At 46.5% G+C, this 26,579-nt stretch overlaps 1 protein-coding gene across 5 annotated transcripts in view; it reads left to right on the plus strand.

The window, feature by feature from the left end:
• Positions 1-26,579, plus strand: part of CTBP1 (C-terminal binding protein 1) — a 999,951-nt gene that overhangs the window by 851,030 nt on the left and 122,342 nt on the right. For all 5 annotated transcript variants that reach the window (XM_082247492.1, XM_082247495.1, XM_082247493.1 and 2 more), the window contains one exon: positions 6,721-6,875. In XM_082247492.1, the coding sequence (XP_082103618.1) occupies positions 6,721-6,875 (155 nt within the window). The remainder of the gene's footprint in view (positions 1-6,720; positions 6,876-26,579) is intronic.

The raw sequence follows: 26,579 nt of genomic DNA on the forward strand, positions 1-26,579 counted from the left end.
GGGAGTATGGAACAGGCAGCACCCTCAAACCTTCAGAAGTATGAGATGAACCCCAACAACTTGGAAAGGTGGATCTCTCTCACACGTACCAACACAGACTATCCCCCAATTTAACTGATCCCCAAAGGTTTTTGATTAAATAGCGGAATAGAAAATATGATCCCAAAAAAGTGTATGTATATCACACGTACACAACCACACTAGGCCCCAATTACTATTGTTTGTACCCCTAAAAGGCTAGGAGTAGGGGGAGTATGGAACAGGCAGCACCCTCAAACCTTCAGAAGTATGAGATGAACCCCAACAACTTGGAAAGGTGGATCTCTCTCACACGTACCAACACAGACTATCCCCCAATTTAACTGATCCCCAAAGGTTTTTGATTAAATAGCGGAATAGAAAATATGATCCCAAAAAAGTGTATGTATATCACACGTACACAACCACACTAGGCCCCAATTACTATTGTTTGTACCCCTAAAAGGCTAGGAGTAGGGGGAGTATGGAACAGGCAGCACCCTCAAACCTTCAGAAGTATGAGATGAACCCCAACAACTTGGAAAGGTGGATCTCTCTCACACGTACCAACACAGACTATCCCCCAATTTAACTGATCCCCAAAGGTTTTTGATTAAATAGCGGAATAGAAAATATGATCCCAAAAAAGTGTATGTATATCACACGTACACAACCACACTAGGCCCCAATTACTATTGTTTGTACCCCTAAAAGGCTAGGAGTAGGGGGAGTATGGAACAGGCAGCACCCTCAAACCTTCAGAAGTATGAGATGAACCCCAACAACTTGGAAAGGTGGATCTCTCTCACACGTACCAACACAGACTATCCCCCAATTTAACTGATCCCCAAAGGTTTTTGATTAAATAGCGGAATAGAAAATATGATCCCAAAAAAGTGTATGTATATCACACGTACACAACCACACTAGGCCCCAATTACTATTGTTTGTACCCCTAAAAGGCTAGGAGTAGGGGGAGTATGGAACAGGCAGCACCCTCAAACCTTCAGAAGTATGAGATGAACCCCAACAACTTGGAAAGGTGGATCTCTCTCACACGTACCAACACAGACTATCCCCCAATTTAACTGATCCCCAAAGGTTTTTGATTAAATAGCGGAATAGAAAATATGATCCCAAAAAAGTGTATGTATATCACACGTACACAACCACACTAGGCCCCAATTACTATTGTTTGTACCCCTAAAAGGCTAGGAGTAGGGGGAGTATGGAACAGGCAGCACCCTCAAACCTTCAGAAGTATGAGATGAACCCCAACAACTTGGAAAGGTGGATCTCTCTCACACGTACCAACACAGACTATCCCCCAATTTAACTGATCCCCAAAGGTTTTTGATTAAATAGCGGAATAGAAAATATGATCCCAAAAAAGTGTATGTATATCACACGTACACAACCACACTAGGCCCCAATTACTATTGTTTGTACCCCTAAAAGGCTAGGAGTAGGGGGAGTATGGAACAGGCAGCACCCTCAAACCTTCAGAAGTATGAGATGAACCCCAACAACTTGGAAAGGTGGATCTCTCTCACACGTACCAACACAGACTATCCCCCAATTTAACTGATCCCCAAAGGTTTTTGATTAAATAGCGGAATAGAAAATATGATCCCAAAAAAGTGTATGTATATCACACGTACACAACCACACTAGGCCCCAATTACTATTGTTTGTACCCCTAAAAGGCTAGGAGTAGGGGGAGTATGGAACAGGCAGCACCCTCAAACCTTCAGAAGTATGAGATGAACCCCAACAACTTGGAAAGGTGGATCTCTCTCACACGTACCAACACAGACTATCCCCCAATTTAACTGATCCCCAAAGGTTTTTGATTAAATAGCGGAATAGAAAATATGATCCCAAAAAAGTGTATGTATATCACACGTACACAACCACACTAGGCCCCAATTACTATTGTTTGTACCCCTAAAAGGCTAGATGAGGAGTAGGGGGAGTATGGAACAGGCAGCACCCTCAAACCTTCAGAAGTATGAGATTGTGTTCACTGTACCCCACAAAGATTGAGTTCACTGCACCCCACAATGATTGTGTTCACTGCACCCCACAAAGATTGTGTTCACTGCACCTCACAAAGATTGTGTTCACTGTACCCCCCAAAGATTGTGTTCACTGCACCCCACAAAGATTCTGTTCACTGTACCCCACAAAGATTGTGTTCACTGCACCCCAAAAAGATTGTGTTCACTGCACCCCAAAAAGGATGTTGTTCACTGCACCCCAAAAAGGATGTTGTTCACTCCACCCCAAAAAGATTGTGTTCACTGCACCCCACAAAGATTGTGTTCACTGCACCCCAAAAAGATTGTGTTCACTGCACCCCAAAAATGATTTTGTTCACTGCACCCCAAAAAGGATTTTGTTCACTGCACCCCAAAAAGGATGTTGTTCACTCCACCCCAAAAAGATTGTGTTCACTGCACCCCAAAAAGATTGTGTTCACTGCACCCCACAAAGGATTTTGTTCACTGCACCCCAAAAAGATTGTGTTCACTGCACCCCAAAAAGGATGTTGTTCACTGCACCCCAAAAAGGATTTTGTTCACTGCACCCCAAAAAGATTGTGTTCACTGCACCCCACAAAGGATTTTGTTCACTGCACCCCACAAAGATTGTGTTCACTGCACACCAAAAAGGATTGTGTTCACTGCACCCCAAAAAGATTTTGTTCACTGCACCCCAAAAAGATTGTGTTCACTGCAGCCCAAAAAGATTGTGTTCACTGCAGCCCAAAAAGATTGTGTTCACTGCAGCCCAAAAAGATTGTGTTCACTGCAGCCCAAAAAGATTGTGTTCACTGCAGCTCACACACAGAAAAATGGATGTGGATCACTGACACCTGCCTATCTCCAATCCCACACCACACAGCAATATCGATTGTAGTTTGTAGAACACAGTTTCCCTAAAATTCAGCAGACTCTGTCCCTAACAGGATTGAGAAGAGATCGTAGATCAGGATTGAGTGCAGACCCCACCCCCCACACAGCAATATCGATTGTAGTTTGTAGAAGACACTGACCCTATAATTCAGCAGACTCTATCCCTAAAATGCCTACAACTCGCCCTGCCTAAACACTCCGACCTGTCCCTCAATTCTATCCGGACACAAATGGTTTTTTCCTGCCTATCTTTCTAATCAGCAGCCAGCACGTTGATGTGTGCTCTGTCCCTGAATCTAAGCAGCATAATGACGCCGCTGCGGCTGCCTCGAACTTATAAAGACTTGGTCACATGCTTCAGACGGCCAATCACAGCTACTGAGACATTTGCAGGCATGGCTGGGATGGCTTAAGGCACACCAGTTAAACGATTGTTGATTGGCTGTTGAAAGCCCGCCATGAAAAGAGCGCCAAAGCATGCAAAACCCGGAAATAAAACGACCGAACACGGATTTTTACCCGAACATACAGTAAAGTGTCCGTGTCCGTGTTCGGGTACAAAAAATCCAATTATTCGGTACGAACACGAATAATACAGTCCGTGTTCGCTCAACACTAATTATAACGTTTACCGAAATGTATAGGCTTCTGGTGGTCTGTGAAAACTTCAACTCGTCAATCTCCAGTTATTCCTGCTGTAGTCACCGGAAGTGAAGTGGTTGGAGTTTTTGGCAGAACACCGGCTATCTATATGATTGCATCTAGTTGATTGCAGTCACTGTTCAGTTGACCGTTTTCCACCCAGCTCCTTCCATTGGGTGGAAAACCGGGTATGGCCACCATGTCTTTTTTTTTTTTTTTTTTTTATTGTGCTTTCCTAAACCATATAAATGTATTCTATTTTGTGTTGGGGGATGGTAGTACCACTAAAAAGATTGAAGTTTCCCCGCCTCTTGCATTGAGGCGCCATCAGAAGCGATCAGTGACTCTGGTAAATAGAGCAGACGTGGGAAAATGGCTTGTAGCAACATCTTGTAGAGAAGTGTCATGAAATCAGAACATTAACTGAAAGGTTGGGAGAGAAGGGGAAAAGTTCAAGGAATTGGCTGGCATTCAAAAAAAAGCGATGGGGCCGGGGCTGCGCCTGTGTTTTCTCCTGTGCGAGCTTGTTTCTGTTACATGTAACTGTACACTACGGCTTCACATCCGGAAACCAAATAACCTCAGCGGGCACTTTATCAAATCTTTTCTCCTTCAGCCAAACAATTCCTGATATCACCGGGACCCTGTTCATGCCTGTGAATTAAACTCAATGCATTTTCAGTGTGATATTAAGTTGCGCATTTTTCGGGGTATTTGTTCAGTGTTGGTGTTTTTTTTTAATATGCTTTTTTTTTTTTTGGGGGGGGGGGGGTTGTTTGTGCATTTTTTTTTAAATAATCTAAAAATGTGATTTCTTGTAGAATGTATTCCCCCCCCCCCCCCCCCCAAAAAAAAAATCATACACTTTTTTTTTTTTTTTCTTTAGGTCTGAATAGGTTAGTCTGTGAAAACTAGTTTGCTTAGTTTTGGATAATGAGAAAGGGTTAGAACCTCCGCCAGGTTTTAATGCTGTCTGCATTTAAGGGTGGTTCTAGGTGGAACTGCAGCGCAGTGGTGTATTTTGGTTTTGTGCTGCCCTAGCCAAGACTAAAATTGGGCGCCCCCCTTCACCCTCCTATGTAAATTTGCCCCACTCCTTCCTTTCTAACGGATGTGACTCTCTCCAAAATTGGAGGACTCCAAGTCCCAGCATGAACCCCTGAGATCTCATGAGGGGAGGGGGTGGAAGAGAGAGAGAGAGAGGGGGGTGGGTGAGGAAGAGAGGGGGGTGGGTGAGGGAGAGGGGGGGGTGGGGGTGGGTGAGGAAGAGAGGGGGGGTAGGGGTGGGTGAGGGAGAGAGGGGGGGTGGGGGTGGGTGAGGGAGAGAGGGGGGGGTAGGGGTGGGTGAGGGAGAGAGGGGGGGTAGGGGTGGGTGAGGGAGAGAGGTGGGTGTGGGTGAGGGGGTGAGGGAGAGAGGGGGGGGTAGGGGTGGGTGAGGGAGAGAGGTGGGGGTGGGTGAGGGGGTGAGGGAGAGAGGGGGGGGTAGGGGTGGGTGAGGGAGAGAGGGGGGGGTAGGGGTGGGTGAGGGAGAGAGGGGGGGGGGTAGGGGTGGGTGAGGGAGAGAGAGGGGGGTAGGGGTGGGTGAGGGAGAGAGAGGGGGGGGGGTGGGTGAGGGAGAGAGAGGGGGGGTAGGGGGGGTTGAGAGAGAGGGGGGTGAGAGAGAGAAAGCGAGGGGGTGAGAGAGAGAGAGGGGGGATGAGAGAGGAGGGTTGAGAGAGAGGGGGGGATGAGAGAGAGAGCGGTGGGAGAGGCGGCTCTAGCAACCAGTGGCCAAAAGGGTCTCAGGTGGAGGGGGGGGGGCTGCTTTTTTGCTGCCCCCCTGCAAAGTGCCGCCCTAGGCCTGGGCCTTGTCGGCCTAGGCCAAAATACAGCACTGCTGCAGCGTGCTGGGTCTTGGGATGATGGCGTCCTCAGTATGTGGCTTCCTGCATTTCTGAGGTCCCAGTCTAAGTGCCGGTTCACATTAGTGCGATCACAGAGAACGCATGTAATTCGGAGCGCACTGCTCCAAAAATTACATGCGATGTCTGTCTGTGCGGTGCAAATTTCAGCCATACAGTTTGTATGGCTGAATTTGCACCGCAATCGCACTAAACAGGCACTTGACCCTTTTTTTTAATCCGCCGCAGAATCGGATCGCATGGTGGTTCACACTAGTGCGATCCGATTCTGTGCAAACTTGCAGATCGCACTGCTATATGCGATCACAACTGGGGGTGCCGTTAACTTTTAATTGACGCTCCCTGCGTATCGCATATGGCAGTGTGAACTCCCAGGGGTGTGGATGCGATGCGGGAACACGCTGTATATTTGCAGCGTTCCAGCATCGCACAAATGTGAACCGGGACTTAAAGTGGTGGTTAATCTCAGACATGAAATATGAACAGAGCATATCCCTGTACTTATTTCAATTAGGAGCACTAAATGTAATTTCTGTCTGCTGCCCCCATTCCTCTACTACCTGCATGAGTCACTTCAGACAAGTTTTCCTGACATTAAGAGGAAAAAGGTAGCAGGGCAGGGATCTCCAGCACACAGCCTATGATTGACAGCCTCAGCTCTGTTCCTGTGTGTTGTTTGAAGGGGTGTGTGTCCCTTCCCTCCAATCAGCTCTGAGCTCTCCTTACTGAGCTCTGTAGTGTGTAATTCCAGCTCTAGGAGGATTTGTTTCTTCTCTGTGTATTACCTGAGGCTTGTCACTTCACTGGTTAAAATGTAAGGGTTTACAATCACTTTAAGCTGGCCATAGCTGGACCTTTTTATTCGTAGCCAGTGGGCGGATAAAAAGGAAAAAAACAAACAAACAATCGGATTCCCCCATTCATACATTCGAGGTGGATGGAGAAATCCTCCCCGCTGTGTTGTTCTGTTCCGCTGTTGGAATACACTGACCTGCACTTCAGCTGGTTGGCTGCAGCGCTGATCAAAGGAATATTTTCCACCATTCCCATTCAGCAGGGACTGGCCAAATTTTGATCCATATATGGCCATTCCCAGTAAAGAGAAGTCAATCGAATGATCGGCTTATCTCACGTTTTGCTTGCTTGCTGCATTTTCCACGGTTGTAATAGTTTCATTTGGCTCTCCTGAGATTAAAATCTTTTTCCAAGTGTATTTATCTTTATTTTTCTTGTTTCTCTAGGCATTCGACCTCCCATCATGAATGGGCCCATGCACCCGCGGCCCCTCGTGGCACTGCTGGACGGCCGGGATTGTACAGTAGAAATGCCCATTCTTAAAGATGTGGCCACGGTGGCTTTCTGTGATGCCCAGTCCACGCAAGAAATCCACGAGAAGGTAATTCAGCCTCTGCTTTCATATTGTTAAGGAGTTCAGTAGGATTAACCGGTCAGGATAACAAAGAGAAATGTCATTGCGAGCTTGTCCAATGCATGTTTCAGGGCTGTCCTCTTTCACTACATGACCTGGTATGAGCAGAATAGGTGTCAGGACAATGCTTGTTCCAGGGTAGGGACTCTTTGAATAGTGAATTGGGGGATAAAGTCCTAGAACTAGCACCTTTAGAACCTTTAGAGCAGCCATTCTTGACCAGGGTTCTGTGGAACTCTAAGAATCCTAGGCTGCTAAGGGTTCATTGAGTTGATTGTCCTTCTGTTTGAAGGTGCCTGCATAGTTCCAGGGCCAGCATACTACCAATGATCATTTTAATGTTTGTAAGGGAGGCATTCTCACAATTTAGGGGCAATTTTCCTACTGGCCACCAATGCAAGGGGCATTTTCACATTCAACCCCAATTAAGTGGTTTCATTAGATCCTAAAGACATGTAAACTTTTTTTCTCTTACGTCCTCCGACAGTCGCCGCCCACTTCATATTCATCACCAATGGGGTTATGTCCTTTATTCCGTAGGAGTAGCTAGGCAATAGAATATGTTAGTACAAAGACTTTTAACATATCCCACCCCCAGGGGGTGGTCCCCTCAGTACATAACCCTCCACTTCCTGTATCCAACTCAGTTTCATTTGTCTAGCTGTCAGGAGTAGCTGGAAGTTTCTGTGCTGGGGCACCTTGTCTCAGCTCTCTTTCCTTTTCTTTGGATTTTATTTCAGTTTTTTCTCTCTTTCTTGTTAGCTGTTATTTTACCAGCGTTAGTTAGTTCTTCGGAAGAAGAGGATCATGCGGGCTGCGTCTCGGGCTGACCCCCCTGGTAGCAGGCTGTGGGTCAGTGGCTTCTCAGCCCGCCATCGAGCGTTCAGTCAGGTATCGCTCCTGAGTTATCTGAACGACCCATCCCTGTTCCGTGCAGGGATGCTAGGTGAGGTGGCTACCTCACTGGACGCTGTGCGGTTTCTCAACCCACCTTCTGATGCGTCCTGGATGCGACTCTCCCTGCCTCATGTGCAGCGGTTTGTTCGCCTGTGCGGGTCCCCCACGCCATTTAAGAGGTAAGTGCATTTATGTGGGGACCTGTCTGTCTGGGGGGTGTCAGTCTGGGACTGTGTACCTTGCCCTGTGTTCACACTATTACGTTTTCCCTATCTCTCACATTGCATGCTGTGGGCTGCAGGAGGGGGGGCTGGCTGCACTCTGTGTCAGTTTTCTGTCTGTGTGAACGGCTGTGTGCTGTGGGGCTTGAGTTCTCATGCTTGGGGCACATTACAGCGCCGCTGCGGCGGTTTACCATGTTCCTTTTTTGGGCAGATGGTGTGTTTTACTTCTCCCTCATGGGGTGTGGGAGCGGCAGTTTTGGCGCCAAACGGCGCCATTTTGGCTGCGATCGCTCCGGCCGCATGTTTTACATGCATGGCGGCCATTTTCTTGTAGCCTCCATAGGCTTTCATAGAGCGCCCTGTATGCCAGCATTTCCTTTCCTTCAGGAGCACCGCAGGCAGCAGCAGCACCGATCTCTCCAGGTTCATTTCTTTTTATTCCCTGTATCCTGCCTTGGTATACTTGTCCCTGTGGGGGTCCCTTATGTGGGATGCCTAGTGTGAGTGGGCTACGATCGCAGCGCTCTCTTAAAGGGGCGGTCACCCTTTTATTTTTGTTGCTACAAGGGCATAGATTCTCAGGAATACTAGTTTCCTGCCAATTTAGTGGGAAGCCAGGGGACTGCGGTTCCCCCCCCCCCCGGGGGGGGATTTGGCTGCGATTGTGGCTAGCCTTGCGACTCAGGTGCAAATGCTGGTGGTTGCTCAATCCTCTAAAAGGCCCAGAGTTTTCAATTTCCTCTGTTTCAGAGGGTGATGGTACTGGGGCTGCTGTGGCAGAGATCTCCTTATCGGGGTCTCGTTCCTCCCTGGACCTTATAGGGTCAGAAATGGAGGCTGAGGTAGAGGGGATTGATAAGTCTCCCCCTGGCTCGTCTGAAGAGCTTGCACTCATGGATGAATTGGTTGCTTCTATCAAGCAAACTCTGCGTTTGGAGGAGAAAACATGTCCTCCAGCTGCCTTGGCGGCTTATGGGACGCAGAAAAGGCGCAAATCATCGCAGATGTTTCCATGCACTGATGATTTTCAGCGCGCTGTGAAAGAACGATGGCGTAATATACGCAAACCTTTTGCTGTACCAAGTAGGTTTAAGCTGCGCTATCCTTTTACGCCCGCTACTGATGGGCGTTGGTGTGTCCCACCTCCGGTGGACCATGCGTTAGCAGTTTTGAACAAGTCCACTGCGATTCCTGCTGAAGACACCCCGGTGTTCCGGGATGCCACGGACAAGAGGATGGAGTCCCTTGCCCGTCGTACCTATTCTATTATGGGTTCTATGTTGAAAGCTTTATTTGCTTCACTTATGGCGGCCCAGGCGGTCGCGAGCTGGACACAGGTGCTTAGGCATGTCCTGGTGGCTGATTCTGCCCCCCAGGCGACTTTGGATATGGTGGATCAAATCCACCAGGGTGTCATGTATTTGTGTGATGCGGACCTGGATATGGTTCCGTTGGCTGCACGTGTACACAGTGTGGCGGTGTTATCTCGCCGCCTGGTTTGGTTGAAGTGTTGGTCTGTGGATCAATCTTCACGTAAGACCTTGGCCAATCTACCTTTTGATGGTTCTCGCCTTTTTGGCGAATCCCTGGATGCCCTAATTAAAGGGGTCACGGGGGGTAAGAGCACGCTCTTACCTCAATCCCACAAGACTGAGACGGCTCCTGGGAAAAAAGAATGCTTTATTTCGGCCCCCTCAGGGGTCCTTTCGTGCCTTTCGGTCACACTTTGGGGCAAGCCGTCCAAGGGTCAAGGCTCCCGCAAGAAGCCGTGGGCAGGTAAGCAAAAGTCCGGCCAATCCGGTTCTGCGGCCCACAACAGTGCGGCCTGAAGGGGCGCCCTCACCCAATTCACAGGAAATCGTTCGATCTGGCTACTAGATCGAGTTTCTCTCTCGGCCGGAGAGCAGATTTTTTCCCTCCAGTCTTCTCTTATCCCCGGAGCGTTTGCGGGACCTGCATCTAGCGGTGCAGGACCTGAGGGCTCAGGGAGTGGTGGTCCCGGTGCCTCATCGGGACAGATTTCGAGGGTTCTATTCCAATCTGCTCACCGTGCCCAGGAAGGAGGGCTAGGTGCGTCCGATTCTGGACTTGAAGGCGCTGAACCGCTTTGTGCGGGTGCGCAAGTTCCGCATGGAATCCCTGCGGTCGGTGGTGGCTGCCCTGGTTCCGGGGGAGTTCATGGCTTCCATCGACTTGAAGGATGCGTATCTTCACATCCCGGTTTTCGAGGGTCACCAGAGGTACCTTCGATTCGCCATAGCGGAAGATCATTACCAATTTGTGGCGTTGCCTTTTGGTCTCGCCTCGGCTCCGAGGGTGTTCACCAAAGTGCTGGCACCGATTCTGGCTTTGTTGAGGGCCCAGGGCATTTCGGTTCTGGGGTATCTGGACGATATTCTGGTTCGGTCTGCGACCAGCCAGAGTCTGGAGAAGGATCTGTCCGTCACGTTGCAGACTCTGCAGGAGTTTGGTTGGACGATCAATTTTCCAAAGTCGACATTGTGCCCATCGGTTCGGTCTTCTTACCTGGGTATGATTCTGGACTCTGTCCAGGCGAAGGTCTTCCTGCCGGAAGAAAAACTCGCAGCTCTTCAGGTGGCAGTCAGGTCCCTCAGGGACGTTCCATCTTCGTCCATTCGGACGTGCATGCGGTGTCTGGGATTGATGGTCTCGGCTTTCGAGGCGATTCCCTTCGCCCAGTTTCACACACGGGATCTCCAAGCGGAGATATTGTCCAAGTGGGACGGGCGTCCGCAGTCTCTGGATCTCCAGATGTCATTGAGTTCTCAGACCAGAAGGGCTCTTCTGTGGTGGCTTCAATCCCCCTCAGTATCGGGGGGCAAGTCTTTTCGTCCCCTTTCGTGGACGGTGATCACCACGGACGCCAGCCTGTCGGGCTGGGGTGGTGTTCTGGGCGTTCTGTCCGCCCAGGGTGTTTGGTCGACGGAGGAATCCTCCCTTCCGATCAACGTTCTGGAACTGCGAGCGATACTCCTCTGTCTTCGTCGTTGGAACCCGGTTCGGGTGCAGACGGACAATGCCACGGCGGTGGCTTACATCAATCACCAAGGGGGCACCAGGAGTGCCCGGGCGGCTCGAGAAGTGGCCGCGATTCTGTCTTGGGCCGAGACGCATGTCCCGGCAATATCGGCAGTTCACATTCCGGGGGAGAAAATTTGGCAGGCGGATTATCTGAGCCGCCAGACCCTGAACCAGGGGGAATGGTCCCTTCACCCGGCTGTCTTCCAGATGTTGTGCGCGAGGTGGGGTCTTCCGGAGGTAGACCTGTTCGCGTCTCGTCTGAACAACAAAGTACCACGGTTCATGGCAAGGACGCGCGATCCTCGGGCAGACGCGTCGGACGCGTTGGTTGCCCCGTGGCATCAGCACCAACTGATGTATGCGTTCCCACCGATTCAATTGCTGTCCAGGTTCCTTCGCGGAACCGACCACGGTGATTCTTGTGGCACCGGACTGGCCTCGCCGGTCCTGGTACGCAGACCTCGTATATCTGGCAATCGACGCCCCGTGGCGTCTGCCTCTTCGAGAAGATCTTCTGTCGCAAGGACCGATCTTCCATCCTGCTTTACAGTCGCTGGTCTTGACGGCCTGGCTGTTAAATCCGAGGTCCTGAAGAACAGGGGTCTTTCCCCTGAGTTCACTCACACCTTAATAACTGCGAGGAAGTCTTCCTCGGGGAAGGTTTATTACCGTACTTGGAAGGCGTATTTTGCCTGGTGCGAATCCAGGGGTTTCTCTCCTGACACTTATTCGGTGTCTAGGGTGTTGCCCTTCCTTCAGACGGGTGTTGACCAGCGTCTGGCGCTGGCCACGTTCAAGGGTCAGGTGTCTGCTTTGGCCGTTCTTTTTCAACGGCCTGTGGCATCTGATTCTTTGGTTGGCACTTTTGTGCGGGGGGTACGTCATCTGATCCCTCCTAGGAGGGACCCTCTTCCCCCTTGGGACTTGAATCTAGTTCTATCAGTATTGCAGCGTGCTCCTTTTGAAAGGTTCAGGGAGATCTCGCTGTCTTTGTTATCCAAGAAGGTCGCCTTTTTGGTGGCTATCACCTCGACTCGTCGAGTGTCGGGGCTGGCAGCCTTGTCCTGCAAGTCTCCGTGTCTGGTTGTGCATTTGGACAAGGTGGTCTTGCGACCTAACCCTTCTTTTCTTCCAAAAAGGGTTTCGGACTTTCATCTCAATGTGGACATTGTCAAACCTTCGCTTTGCGCGAAGCCGAAGCATCCGACGGAGGTGTTGCTTCACTCCTTGGATGTTGTCCGGGCGATTAGAGTCTATTTCACATCGACTGAGTCTTTGAGTCTTGTTTGTCCTTCCGGGAGGTCCTCGGAAGGGCATGGCGGCGTCGGCTTCTACAATCGCCAAATGGATCAGACGGACCATTGATCAGGCCTATGCTTTGAGGGGGAAAGTTCCCCCTGTACCTGTGAAGGCGCACTCTACCAGATCTCTGAGTACGTCTTGGGCCTGTCGTCATGGGGCCTCTGTGGCCCAGGTGTGTGAGGTGGCGACTTGGTCGACCGTACACACTTTCACGATATTCTACAGAGTAGATGTTCAGGCATCGGCTGATGCTTCCTTTGGCCGCAAGGTTCTTAGTGCGGCAGTTTCCTAGAGCCCTTGTTACGGGTTCTTTGGCTTTTTGGGATTTTTGTTTTTTCCCTGGGTTTTCTTGCTCCTGTTGAGCGTGTGTTTTGTTCTTATGCCCAACTGGTTTCCTTCCTTTGGTAAGGTTCCTTTCTCTGATGGGGAGACGGCGTTGCCTTGGGCGCGGCTGAGTTCTTCCCACCCCTCATGTTTACACTGCTTTGGGACATCCCCATTGGTGATGAATATGAAGTGGGCGGCGACTGTCGGAGGACGTAAGAGAAAACGGAATTTTTGTAAAATCTTACCTGTAAAATTCCTTTCTCTGAGTCCTCCGACAGTCGCCGCCCCCGCCCCTCTTTTGGGGTTTTGATGTACTCTCTACTGCTATTCCACTGAAACTGAGTTGGATACAGGAAGTGGAGGGTTATGTACTGAGGGGACCACCCCCTGGGGGTGGGATATGTTAAAAGTCTTTGTACTAACATATTCTATTGCCTAGCTACTCCTACGAAATAAAGGACATAACCCCATTGGTGATGAATATGAAGTGGGCGGCGACTGTCGGAGGACTCAGAGAAAGGAATTTTACAGGTAAGATTTTACAAAAATTCCGTTTTTTATTATTATTGGATCCTCTGGGGGTAAAAAGGTTGAGTGAGTTTGCCCTTGAGTATTGGCAACTTCCATATGTCTGTCCTGATGTCTTTTGGAAATTCTCAGACACTTTGTTGTACAATTTTCTGTTGTGTTAATAAAACTACACTGTATCTGAGCTCCACAAGCCAAAAATGTTATATCATTCATTTATAATATTTAAAGTGATTGTAAAGTCTTGTTTTTTTTCCTATAAAAATAACAAGCATGTTATACTTACCTCCTCTGTGCAGTTGGTTTTGCCAGGTCAGTGGCCTGGATCCTCTTCTCGGGTCCCTATTCTGTGATCCTGGCCCCTCCCTCCTGTTGAGTGCCCCCACAGCAAGCAGCTTTCTATGGGGACACCCGAGCTGAGTCACAGCTCCCTGTGTCCATTCAGACATGGAGCCCCGCCCCTTATCTTTTCTGATTGGCTAGCTGACTTTGACAGCAGCGGGAGCCAAAGACGCTGGAGGAGAATCTCAGACACTTGTAGTTATCGCTGGACAGAGAGGGACATCGGGTAAGTATTAGGGGGTGCTGGGGAGGTTGCTGCATGCAGTTTTTTTTTTATCTTCATGCATAGTATGTATTAAGATTTAAAACCTTCTGACTTTATAACCCCTTTAAAGCGAGCTCACCTATCCCTGCAGGTCCCCATGCTTGATTTTTCTGAGAAATCATTTGAAAAACCCTAGCATTTCTGGCTATGGCCATCTTCGTAACATAGAAGAGTGACAGCAGATTAGTCCATCGAGTCTGCTCCTTTTTTTAATTTTTTTTTATTTATTGTCGAAGTATAGCTCTAGGCTTGTCCCCGGCATGTTTGAATCCATTTACTGTTGACTGTCTCACTGCCTCTGCTGGAAGTTTATTCCAAGCATCCACTACCCTTTCAGTAAAATAATACTTTCCAATATTCGTTTTGAACTTCCTTCCAGTTAGTTTGCGGTCATGTCCCCGTGTTCTGGATTTTGGTTTCATGTTGAAAAAACTGCTTTCCTGAACCTTATTCACCCCCTTGACGTATTTAAAGGTTTCAATCATGTCTCCCCTTTCCATAATTGTACATATTAAGTTCCTGAAGTCGCCCTTGATATGTTTTATCCCCCAAAAGTAAGGGCAGTTGATTCCTGTAGTATTTACTTCCTTGAATCCATCTACCATTAACTCAGGCATGCAGGCAGGAGAGGGTGTGTTTAGGTGAGAAAACCCCTCCTCCCCTCCTGAAGACTTCTGGGATGGATGACATGTTTGCCTAGGCCTGGAAACCAGGAAGTAACTGAAGAAATGTGTTAAAAGAAATAAAAAAACAAGTAAATATCCGGTTCAGCTCTTCGGGTGTACTCTGTAAACCTTTGATTACAAGCTCACAACTTTTGATCACAAGTAGCAGCCATCAGCTTGTGTGTGTTTTGTAGAGGCGGCAACTGGCTTCAAAGTGAAACCACTTTCACACAGCCGGCCACGCGGTGCCCCCCCCCCCTGCTGGCGGCCCGCCCTCCCATGGTTCCCGGGCTGTTCATTGCTTACTGACACTGGAGGAGGGAGAGAGACTACATTGAGACCGAGGCAAATCCAGACCCCTAATGTGTCCAAAAAGAGTACCTGTCACCTGCCCAATGCTATCACATAGGGGTTAAATAACCCCTTGTGATAGCAATCGCGTAAAAAAAAAAAAAAAAAAAAAAATTTTAAATGAAAAAATAAACATGAAATGATAAAATATATTTTTAAAAAAATATTGCCAAAACCCCCGTTGACCTGCACACCTGCGCAAATGCATGCACATGTATGTAAATTCTAGCGCAAGAGCTTCTAGTTAACTCAAAATTGATGAGCTGTAACGGCTTTTAAATAGTCACCAATGGTGATTTTTGGCCACCATCGTTTTTTGGCAATATTGCAGGTGCAAGCAATTTTAAAACATCGAATGTTGGGTATCTATTTACTCTAAGCAAACACATCTTTTATATTTGAACCAAAAATGTGTATTATATGGTATGGTTTTACACTAAAATTCATTTTATTATATTTTTTTCAGTTGCGCAAATATCACCTGAAACAAAACTTTGCAACTATCACCTTTTTATTCTACAAGGCCTCTGCTTTCAGAAAATCTATAATGTTTTGGGGGTTTATGTAGTTTTATTGCCAAAAATTAGGATTATTGCATGTATGCGACAAAGAAAAAAAATTGCTCTGCAAACGAACTGGATATGATGCTTTCCTGTCCATTTTACTAAGGCTACTGCACGAGGATTAAATCTAGTCTGTTGATTGAGAGAATACGTTTCCACATGAGGATTTAAAAATGTTCACAATGCTAGTGTCATTTTTCCTGCATAGAATTCCCTCCAGTTGGGTATTGTATTTTCAGATGGAAATGCTAGTTGCCTGGTTGTCATGCTGACCCCCTGACTCAGTCAGTACTTCATATTTCTCTTACATGATTTTAATGTTTGATAAAACATGTTCCTTTATATCGGTTAAAAATGAACATGTACATAACGGTTAATGCATATGTTTATCATATATGCATACCCTGCCCTACTTTTCTTTTAGTTCAAGTCTACCAGTGATCTAAACCCAAGAACAAACCATGAATGCCTTGTCTACCTTTCTGTAGATGTGGTGGCTTAATTTGTTTTTATTTTTTATATTTATTTTCTCTTGGTAATCCTGCCAGGAACACACTTCCTCCTGTCCTAGGGTGGCAACTAGTGATCGCCCGATATCGGTTTTTCGTCGCCGATACCGATATTTTGGCCATTGCATATCGATATTGGCCGATATTTTCGTACATTTAAAAAAAATATATATATATTTTTTTTACTTGACAGGTACTATTGTTGAGGGATCTGGGAGTCTAAAAGACCCCAAACCCCTCTGCACTTAAAAGCATTCAAAACGCCAAGTTTGGCTGTTTTGAATGCTGTCTTTTTTTTTTCTTTTTTTAAATCTGGCGACGAGTACCCGGAAGTGATGTAATGACACCACTTCCGGATTTTTACATGGAGACCAGATCAAAGCCGAATGCGGCTTTGATCGGGTCTTCGGAGGCCGTGAAGGCTGGTTGCCTGGGACTGGAGACCCGGGCAAGCCGCGGGAGGGGCGGGGGAGCGGCTTCTCAGCCGCATCGGTTGTCATTACAAGACAGCCGACCATCGTCTATGGACGCCGGTACCGGGGTGATGCCACTAGCTGCAGGCATCACTCCGGTACAGCACTTTCCCGAAATATCGGCAATATCTGCCGCCTTGGTGTCCCAGATCTGAACATCCAAAGAAAATTGCCTTGCATTTCCTGGATGTGGTTCGGGAACTAGAGTGTATCTGGCAGCTACAGAGTCTTTTAGGAAGTCAGACTCACTATTTGTACCCACGGACGGACCTCGAGAAGGATTGTCCCTTCTGCTTTGACCATTTCCAGATGGTTAGGGACAGACAGTTATTCAGGCCTATTCAATTAAGGGTCAAGTTCTTCCTTTCCCTGTTACATCGCACTCTACTCGGGCGCTTAGTGCTTCCTGGGCCTTCCGTCATGAGGTGTCAGTGATGCATGTTGGCAAGGCGGCCACCTGGTCGTCTGTGCACACTTGTAAAAAAATGTTATAAAGTGGATGTGTTGGCATCTGCGGATGCTTCTTTTGGCTGCAAAGTTTTTGCAGGCTGCTGTTTAGAGGACCTGGTCCTCTTTGAGGGTGTATGATTTCTTCCAGGTGAGCTCCAGTTGTTCTTGGTTGAGCTCCAGAGTACCTGGCTGGCTATGGTTTAGCCTTGGGAAATTTTCTGCTGTTTTTCCCACTCCTCATGTTTAACACTGCTTTGGGACGTCCCAATGGTTAAGAAGATCAGGAGCTGTGTCCGTCAATGAACGAAAGCGAAAATGGGATTTTTGACTTACCGTAAAATCCATTTCTCTGATGTTCATTGATGGACACAGCACCCACCCCTCTGTGGAGTTGGTTTCCTTCTGACACTTCTTGTAATAAAATGGAGTGCCTAAAGCTGAGTGGGTGTATACCTACTCCTGTAGGGGGCAGTATAATCCAATGGTTAAGAATCCAGAGCTATGTCCGTCAATGAACATCAGAGAAATTGATTTTACAGCAAGTCAAAAATCCAATTTTTTTTGCTAGAAAATGAGTTAGAACGCCCACACATTATATGTTTTTATTTTAGCAGAGACCCTAGAGAATAAAATAGTTGTAATTATTATTATTTTTTTTTTTTTTTAGGTCACATGGTATTTGTACAGCATTTTTTCAAGTGTCATTTTTTGGGAAAAAATACACAAATTACTTTTATTGCAACAAAACACAATATATAATCCAATTTTTTGTAAAATATTAAAGATAATATAAAAGCTGTTATGCAGCGTAAATGGACACCTAACGTGTCGAGCTTTAACATTGCGCACGCTCATGGAATCTAGCTCTAGAATTATTGCTCTCGCTATAACGTTTGCGTCGATGCCTCATGTGTGGTGCAAACACCATTTACATATGTGTTTGCGACTTAGTTTGTGTTTTTTCCTGCGCTTGAGCATGGAGGGATGGGGACGATTTTAAATTTTTTTTTTTTTACACTGTGCCTTTTAATGTTTTTTGATCACTTTTATTCCTATCATGAGAACTGTAAAAACCTCAAATCCCCCCCCCCCACCTTTTGAAAGCATTGGATGAAAAAAAAAAAACTACCCCTCCCGCTGCTTCTAAAAGCGATCCAGTGACTAATGAGCTGCTCGGATTGCTTTTATAAGAAAGAGAATCACCATCTTAAAAGAAAAAAATACCGGGGTATGGCTGATATTTTTACCCATAACCACTTCAAAGCCGCAAGTTATACAGTATTTACATAATGCGGTCTTGAAGTGATTAATCCTGGAGGATCTAAAACCATGTGTTTGAAGAGTGTCTAAATCAAGGAAACAAAATTTAGACTTTTAGCTCACCAGCCTTTTAATTGTGGAGGCCACTTTTTTTTTTAATTCACCTGGTGATCTTAGGGGTTTACCAACAATACGAGATCAATGGTTGTAATCCAATGGTGGTTGTGACTAATAATGAAAAGTGATGAGATATTTCTAGAAATATTTTTTATTAAACAATAATTGTGTTGATGAGGGACTAGAGTAATTTTCTTTCCTTCTACTCATGGTGAAAGGAAAGAACATCGCATAATCTATGGGCTGCTTAAAGTGTCACTAAACCCACATCATAAACTATCAGTAAATGCTGTATTACATGCTGTTCATACTTGAAAAAAACCTGGTTGATCCTGCTGCTCTCTATCTTCCCCCGTTTGTTTATGTCCTCAGTTCCGCTAGGGTTTTTGCAGCTGTGGTAGCAACTCTGCACATGCTCCGTTTTCAGTGAGGTTCTAAGCTGAACATTTCCTCCCTATTACATATGAGCAGCCCATGTAACTTTAGAGTCACACATGTAGGAGTATACACAGTGGTAAATGATGGCTTCTCCCTCCTCCTCCATGCACACTAACCAGCTCAACATAATGGGAGCGGGATATTACATGAAGATTGTGGGCTTCACCTCTCTCTTCTAAAACACAGGCTGGGGGGGCATGACACAGCCTGTGAGTGGCAGAAATCCACCCATGGCATGTTATTTTCACGAAACAGGGTGGATTTTATTTAAATCAAGTTTAAATCCTGATTTAAATCACTAGTAAAAAGGCTTGATTTAAAGAAACTTAAAATCATAATTTTTGAAGAGCAATTGTCATCTCTGTCCCGCAGTAGCTCATCCTCTGACCCACTGTTGACTCACCGACAGTCCTGTTGACTTTAATGGGACGGCTGGTGAAGCGGTAGCAGCAGGTGAGTGGATGCCCACTAACAGGCGCTGCCATGATGTATTTGAAATGACAGGTGCTCTTTAAATGTAAGGACTCATCCTTGCTGGTAGTTAGAATATTTAATATTTGCAAACAAAACAAAGGTTTCCCATTTAAAATAATAAGCTGTTAGCTTAGTAAATTGGCAATATCCGAACCGATTTAGTCATACAGTTTCTAGTGTACGTTGATTTGCAAAACAATGGGATAAAGGAATATTCCTGAACTTTGTTTTATCTCATGGTAACTGAAATTGTGTGACTGCATCAATATAGCGCATGTTATCTCAGCTTGGGGAGCTTGGATTCATTGAATGAGTTTATCAAAAATGTAAATATTGCAGAATATACAGCCTCATGCTACATAACTAAGCTCCATTTCAAGCTTAATAAACTAGATTATTAATGTATCTTAAATAGAAAACTATCTTTTAGATGGATTTTTACTTCAAAAGCATTTTATTAAAATAAACTTGATAAAAAATCAAAAAAATCAGATTTAAATAAAAAAAAACTTTTTTTTTTTTTTAAATCATTGATTTTTATCCACCCTGCCACAAAATAAAGTTTTAATTTCAAATCTATATTTGTATGCCAATTTAAACTGTTTATTGATGATTATTTTTACCCTGTATTCCAAAGGCAATTTTTTTTTATTTAGATCATGTGACCAGTAGCAGAGGACTAGAAGCTCCTCCTACTCATGTTTCTCTGCAGACAGGCTGGGAAAGATCATGTGACAGCTATATATCGATTAGGAACAAGGTAGTAAAATGCTGCGTCTGGATGCAGCAACACTCTGTGCTATGGCCGCATACAAACTAGCCAATTACCTGCGGTCAGTTTGTGTGCAGCCATAGATGAATACATATAAGGGAAACTGCTCTCCCCTTAATAACTAGTGTTCTGCTTCAACTGATCAGCTTCAAGAGCCAAGAGACTCAAGTGAGAACAGACCTCTTTGAATATAATGGAAATCTTGATGCTGAGCGTTGAAATGCTTCAAATTGCTTACTTGTGAACGTTGTTTAGGGTACGAACACGCGTGTACCTGAAAGAAAAAAATAGATTTATCAATGAATCCAGATCTGCAATATTGTGTCTTTAATGTCTGCCTGGGGCTCACCTTTACTATTTTAAGACACTGGTGTGGAACAAATGTTCAAATAAGGACTTCTGACTTTTTTCTGACTTGCCTCCTCTGCCTACTTGTTCCAGGTCACTGATCTAAACTGTTGAAGGCAGAAGGTCATCTTGGCTTTCAGCAGGCGTTCTCAGGCGGTCAACAGTTGCATCTCCTTGAATTTTTCTCCTAAGGCCCCTTGCACATGGGGCTATCCAGCTGCAGTGCGCCCCTCCCTGTGATTTGGTGCACCCTTAAGTCTATGGCAGGCTGCGGCTGGATGGGGCTGAACGCTGTACCGTGTAGTCCTGGGGTTTAGGGCCCTGTGCATTCAGGGATGAAAGTCCGGGGACACAGGTCAACCTGACTTTGACGGGGGGCTGGTAGGGACACACTGCAGCTGGATAGCCCAGTGTGCAAGAGGCCTAATGCATTGGTAGAAGATACAAACTGCATTCAGATAGCACCTCGTCCAGGAATCCAACCCAAGGCAAGAGCCCAGTGCATCCTGACAAGACGGCTAACCGCCCCTTCTTGAAATGAGCAAGGACACTTCTTGGTCTGAACCTGAACTCTACCTGCTGTTTTTGCATCTGACTGGGCCCCGCTCCAGCTCATTACATGCTGGAATACCATGTTGCTCGGACCTTGGCCAAAACTCAGCACTGCGCGCCTCCGGTTAAAGGGGGCCCGTTAATTTGCAAGAAGCCCAGCCCGCCTAGAGGTGCTGATTTGGCAAAATGTCTAAGGCTCAGGCTGCTGTGAAAGCATGTAAGTATAATTGCATTGATTCCTCTCTCTCGCGCTCTCTCCCTCTTGTCATTCCGATTTCTCCGCGTTCCTTAAGCCCAGCGTGAAAGCAGAACCGAATGAATGTCAGCGGGCAGCGAGATGACAAAGAAACATATCGTGCCGCAAAGAAACGTTTTGTCCGGGGCTGTGTAGGAATACGACCAGCACTAATTAAAAAGAACGAGGGCAGTTTTAAAGGCCTTGGAATGGAATATTCTTTAGTAAGCCGCGGAATATAACAAAACCTAGAATTCTGCTGTATACAAGGAGGGGGGGGGGGGTTTATGTACCGCCGAAATGAAAGCTATCCATCGCGTTTGACTGCGCCTTTTGTTTATAGCCTTAATTAACCGCTTGTTTGAATAAGGCTTTCTTATTGTGGCTGGGAAATGGACTGCTGGGTTTTAATTTCCGGCTCCACCCGACTCTGCTTGGCACATTTGTTCCATATACGCGGGCAGTCAGTGATTTATGTTGGGATCAGAATTGGCTGGGAAGCCATTGTCTGTAGTAATGGTGAAATGTAGATTCCATTGTGTTGGCTGGAATGGAGAATGAAATTCTAGCCTGCGCGTCTTCAGAGGATTTGTGTCTGAGAGACGAGACACTTTCTGCAGAAATGATTATTAGAACTAAAGATCGGCTTTATATTCTGGGTAATGGAGAGCTCAGATTATTTCTACTTTATTGGTTTGTGGAACGCTTTCCTACAAGAATGGAAAGTGCGAGGGAAATAGTCCAAATAGGAGTTCATCACCCTCCATTTCTCACTTTATTCTTTGTTTCCTCTTCATCCCTTTCACTTTGTACCCCTCCACTGCTCTCATTGTACACACTTACACACTCTCTCCAACTCTTTTCCATGCCCCCCTCCCCCAATCCCTTTCTTTCACTCTCCTCTGTATTTTTCTATTCTTTATATCTCTCTTTGCCCTCTTTCTCTCTTCTGTTCCATTCACTCTCTCATTCTCCTGTACCCCCCTCCTTTGAACCTCTTTTTTTTTCCCGTTCTCTCTCTCCTCCCTTTCTTCATTTTCTGTGTACTCTGCTCCCTCCCTCTTTCTCTATTTTTTCTATTCCCTCCTTATCCATCCCATGCTCCTCCTTTTCTCTCCCTATCCATTCTGCTTTCCTCTTAATTTTCCCTCTTTTTATTTCTCTTTGGTCTCTTTCCTTTGCTTTTTTTTTTTTTTATCTTTTTCCTTATTTCTCCCCATCCCTTTTTCGTTCTTTCTCCCCCTTCTCCCACCCTCTTTGCTCATTTTCTTTCTCTTCTCTCTCTCTTCACTTCTCACTCACTCTCTTTCCTTTCCTATTCCGCTTTCCTTTTTCTTTTTGGCATTTTACCTGCTCTCTTCTCCCTTCAATCTTTTTTTCCACCCCTTTACTTTTCCTTACTTTCCATAGTCTGCTCTTTCTTTTCTCTTCTCCTTCCCTTTTCTCTTCTCCTTCTCTTTTCTCTTCTCCTTCTCTTTTCTTCTCTCTCTCTCTCTTTTCTTCTCTCTCTCTCTCTCTTTTCTCCTCTCTCTCTCTTTTCTCTTCTCTCTCTCTCTCTTCTCCTCTCTCTCTCTCTCTCTCCTCCCTCTCTCTCCTCCCCCTCTCTCGCTCTCTCCTCCCCCTCTCTCGCTCTCTCCTCTCCCTCTCTCGCTCTCTCCCCCTCCCTCTCTCGCTCTCTCCCCCTCCCTCTCTCGCTCTCTCCCCCTCCCTCTCTCGCTCTCTCCCCCTCCCTCTCTCGCTCTCTCCCCCCTCCCTCTCTCGCTCTCTCCCCCCTCCCTCTCTCGCTCTCGCTGTCCCTCTCACCTCCCTGTTTCTCCTCCCCTCTCTTTCTCATCCCCTCTCTTTCTCATCCCCTCTCTTTCTCCTTCCCCCTCTCTTTCTTCTCCCCCCTCTCTTTCTTCTCCCCCCTCTTTCTTCTCCCCCCCCCCTCTTTCTTCTCCCCCCCCCCTCTTTCTTCTCCCCCCTCTCTTTCTCCTTCCCCTCCTCTTTCTCTCTCCTTTCCCCCCTCTCCTTTGCCCCCTCTCTTTCTCTCTCCTTACCCCCCCTCTTTCTCCTTCCCCTTCCTCTTTCTCTCTCCTTCCCTCCCCCCTCTCCTTTGCCCCCTCTCTTTCTCTCTCCTTCCCCCCCTCTCTTTCTCTCTCCTTCTCCCCCTCTCTTTCTCTCTCCTTCCCCCCCCCCTCTCTTTCTCTCTCCTTCCCCCCCTCTCTTTCTCTCTCCTTCCCCCCCTCTCTTTCTCTCTCCTTCCCCCCCCCCCTCTCTTTCTCTCTCCTTCCCCCCCCTCTCTTTCTCTCTCCTCCCCCCCCCTCTCTTTCTCTCTCCTTCCCCCCCCCTCTCTTTCTCTCTCCTTCCCCCCCCTCTCTTTCTCTCTCCTCCCCCCCCTCTCTTTCTCTCTCCTTCCCCCCCCCCTCTCTTTCTCTCTACTTCCCCTCCCCTCTCTTTCTCTCTCCTCCCCCCCCCCTCTTTCTCTTTTGTTTTCCCTCTTTCGCTTTCTCTCTCTTTCGATTTCTCTCTTTCAGCGGATCTTTTTGAATCGGATGCCAGGAGGGTGTCAGCGGACACGTCCACTGACATCCACCTCCCCATAGAGGTCAATGGGTGCCCTGATCAGGTCCGTCTGAAAAACGCACAGGTGGACCTGATCGTGTGAAAGGGGCCTTAGGCTTACTATGGGGCATCTGTTCGATACACAGCTGGGAACCGATTAAGTGACCAAAGTGCTCTGAAAAGAGTAAAGTTTGGGCTTTTCCTACCCTTTAGGAAAAGTACCATAGCTGGACTAACTGGTGGCTTTTTGCCTCTCTCTGGAGTTCAGCATTTAACAAACAATTTTTTAAATGTTCTTCGCCTAAGGTTTGTGTATACAGTACAATACATAAGCATAAGTTGACTTTATGGGGTTGATTTACTAAAGGCAAATAGACTCTGCACTTTGCAAAGTTCAGTTGCTAAAGAGCTTAGTAAATGAGTTAAAGATTCACGTTGCAAATATTACCCAATCACATGCAAGGAAAATAAAAAAATGTTTTGCTTGCACACGATTGGAAGATGGAAGTCAGCTGAGCTACTGCTCATTTATTTAAGCGGAGTCCCAGTCGTTTTTGGTGTTTGTTAAAAGTCAGCAGCTACAAAAAGTGTATCTGCCCACAATCTCTCCCTGTGGAACGGTGGTCTACCTTTGTAAATACGGCAGACCTCTGTTCTGTCAGTAATGAACCTCTTATTTAGGAACACAGGTCTCTTTGTTCATGTAGCAAGCCCACCCCCCCACTTAGAAAGCACCCTCTAGGCACGCATTTAACCCTTTGATCGCCCCTGGTGGTGACCCCTTACCTCCCTTCCCTGCCAGTGTCATTGGTACAGCAACAGTGCATATTTTTAGCACTGATTACTGTAGTAGTGTCAAAAATGTCCGGTGTCCAATCTGTATGTCGCAATGTCACAGTCCCGCTAACAACCGCTGCCATTACTAGTAAAAAAAAAATGTGAAAATGACATAAATCTTTCCCCTAGTTTGAACATGTGATAACTGTTGCGCAAACCAAGCAATATACACTTATTGAGATTTCTTTTTACCAGAAATATGTAGCAGAATACAAATTGGCCTAAAACGATGAAAAAATTTTGATTTGTAATTATATATATATATATATATATATATATACGGAATGTTATGTAGCAGAAAGTAAAATCATTTTTTTTTTTTTTTAGAATTGTCGCTCTTTCTCTTTTTAGTTTATAGCGCAAAAAATGAAAATCACACAGGTGATCAAATACCTACCACCAAAGGAAAGCTCTATTTGTGGGGAAAAAGGACATCAATTTTATTTGGGTACAGTGTCGTACGACCGCGCAATTGTCAGTTAAAGTAACGCAGTGCCGTATCACAAAAAATGGCCTGGTCATTAAGGGGGAAAATCTTCTGGTCCAGAAGTTAAAGCACCTAAAAGGTGTACCAGGTCTGTTATCCTATAGCAGTGATGGCGAACCTTGGCACCCCAGATGTTTTTTAAATACTCTTTCCAAAAAATGGCCTGGTCATTAAGGGGGTAAATCCTTCCAGTCCAGAAGTGGTTAAAGTGGATTTTTCTGGCATAGATGGGAGTATATTTTGTAGCCTCGTATGCATGCAGATTTTGTGGTTTCAGTAGTTCCTTATTTCTAACAATAGCCTGCTTCAGAGCACGGGAGTTCTTCTTAAAGCGTCCCGTGGCTTTTGGCGGCGGAGGCGGTTTACCTTTGCTATGCTGCATGTGTGAGCCTTTCCCCTGTAAGCTCCAGTCTCCACTGAATGCCAAGTGCGTGCTCTATTTAGCTGCCCTAAAATGATTGATAGTGAAAGGAGACAAACAAAAAAATTGGCACTTCCGCCCTCCCTTCTGTTGTTGCACAATGTGCTCATTCAAAATGGCCAAGAGAAAAAGTGACTTGTCACGCCAAATTTATCTTCGAAAACCCCTAGAAGTTTCTCCGCATAGAGGGGACTTGGCTTTGGGCACTGACATGCCAGTGTGAGCAGGCCATAGTAAGTCATTAACTGATTATTTGTTGACCGTGTTCAAGCATTAGATTTTTTTTTTTCTTTTTAAATGTAAAAGTTGCAAACATTTGTGTGCCAGCAGATTTATTATTTTTTTTTCACTGCCCAAAAAACGAATGTGTGGGTGTTTTGATGGCCGTAGGTTTCAGTATTGCTGGGAAATGTTTAGGTAATGCCCGTAGGGATGAAAATCGCTGACTAGGTACATAATTGTAATATTTGCTTTGACCTGCAGCATTACTCATACCAGGAGAGGACTGGGCAAGGGGGCAATCTCAAGCCTCTCTGATGCCCATTAAAAAGGCTGCACTGCTTCTGCCACAGACATGCCTAAAGGATTCCGGGTAAAGAGAAGTAAAATGTCCCCACTCCTTACCTACTGAGTGCAGGATAAAGACAAGGAGAGAGCGTGACCCCCATCTCCCCCCCCCCCCATGCATGGATAGTGTAAACTAGAATGCTGCATTGGGTTTGGGCTCCCGCGGGACCCAATGCAAATCTCGCGGGAGTGGGCGGTTTTACCTCTGCTGCGGGCGGGAGTGGGCGGCAAAACATTTTGCGGGTACCCGCGGGGAACAGTGCAATTTGGTGTAACGTATTTTCCGGCGTATAAGATGACTTTTTTTATAATAAAAAAGATACCCCTAAAATAGGGGGACGTCTTCTGCGCCAGGTACTGTAGCTTCAGCTAGTAACAGAACATCCAGCCCGCTGGATGTGTATATAGTACCTTTGGTAACTTACAGAACGTCCCTTTGCTGTAATACTCTATGTACCGTGCTGAGCCAATCACGGAAAGCGGTGTATTCTATTAATGCACACAAAGCCTGCTCAGATTGGCTGAGTCAGAGAGGCGGGCTTATACAACCTCTGCCAATCTGAGCAGGCTTTGTATGCAATAATAGAATACACAGCTTGCCGTGATTAGCTCAGCGTGGTACATAGAGTATTACAGCACAGGGACGTTCTGTAAGTAGCCAGAGCTTACTGTATACACATC

The sequence above is a fragment of the Pelophylax lessonae genome (genome assembly GCF_965119305.1).
Source record: "Pelophylax lessonae genome assembly, chromosome: 1".
NCBI lineage: Eukaryota > Metazoa > Chordata > Amphibia > Anura > Ranidae > Pelophylax > Pelophylax lessonae.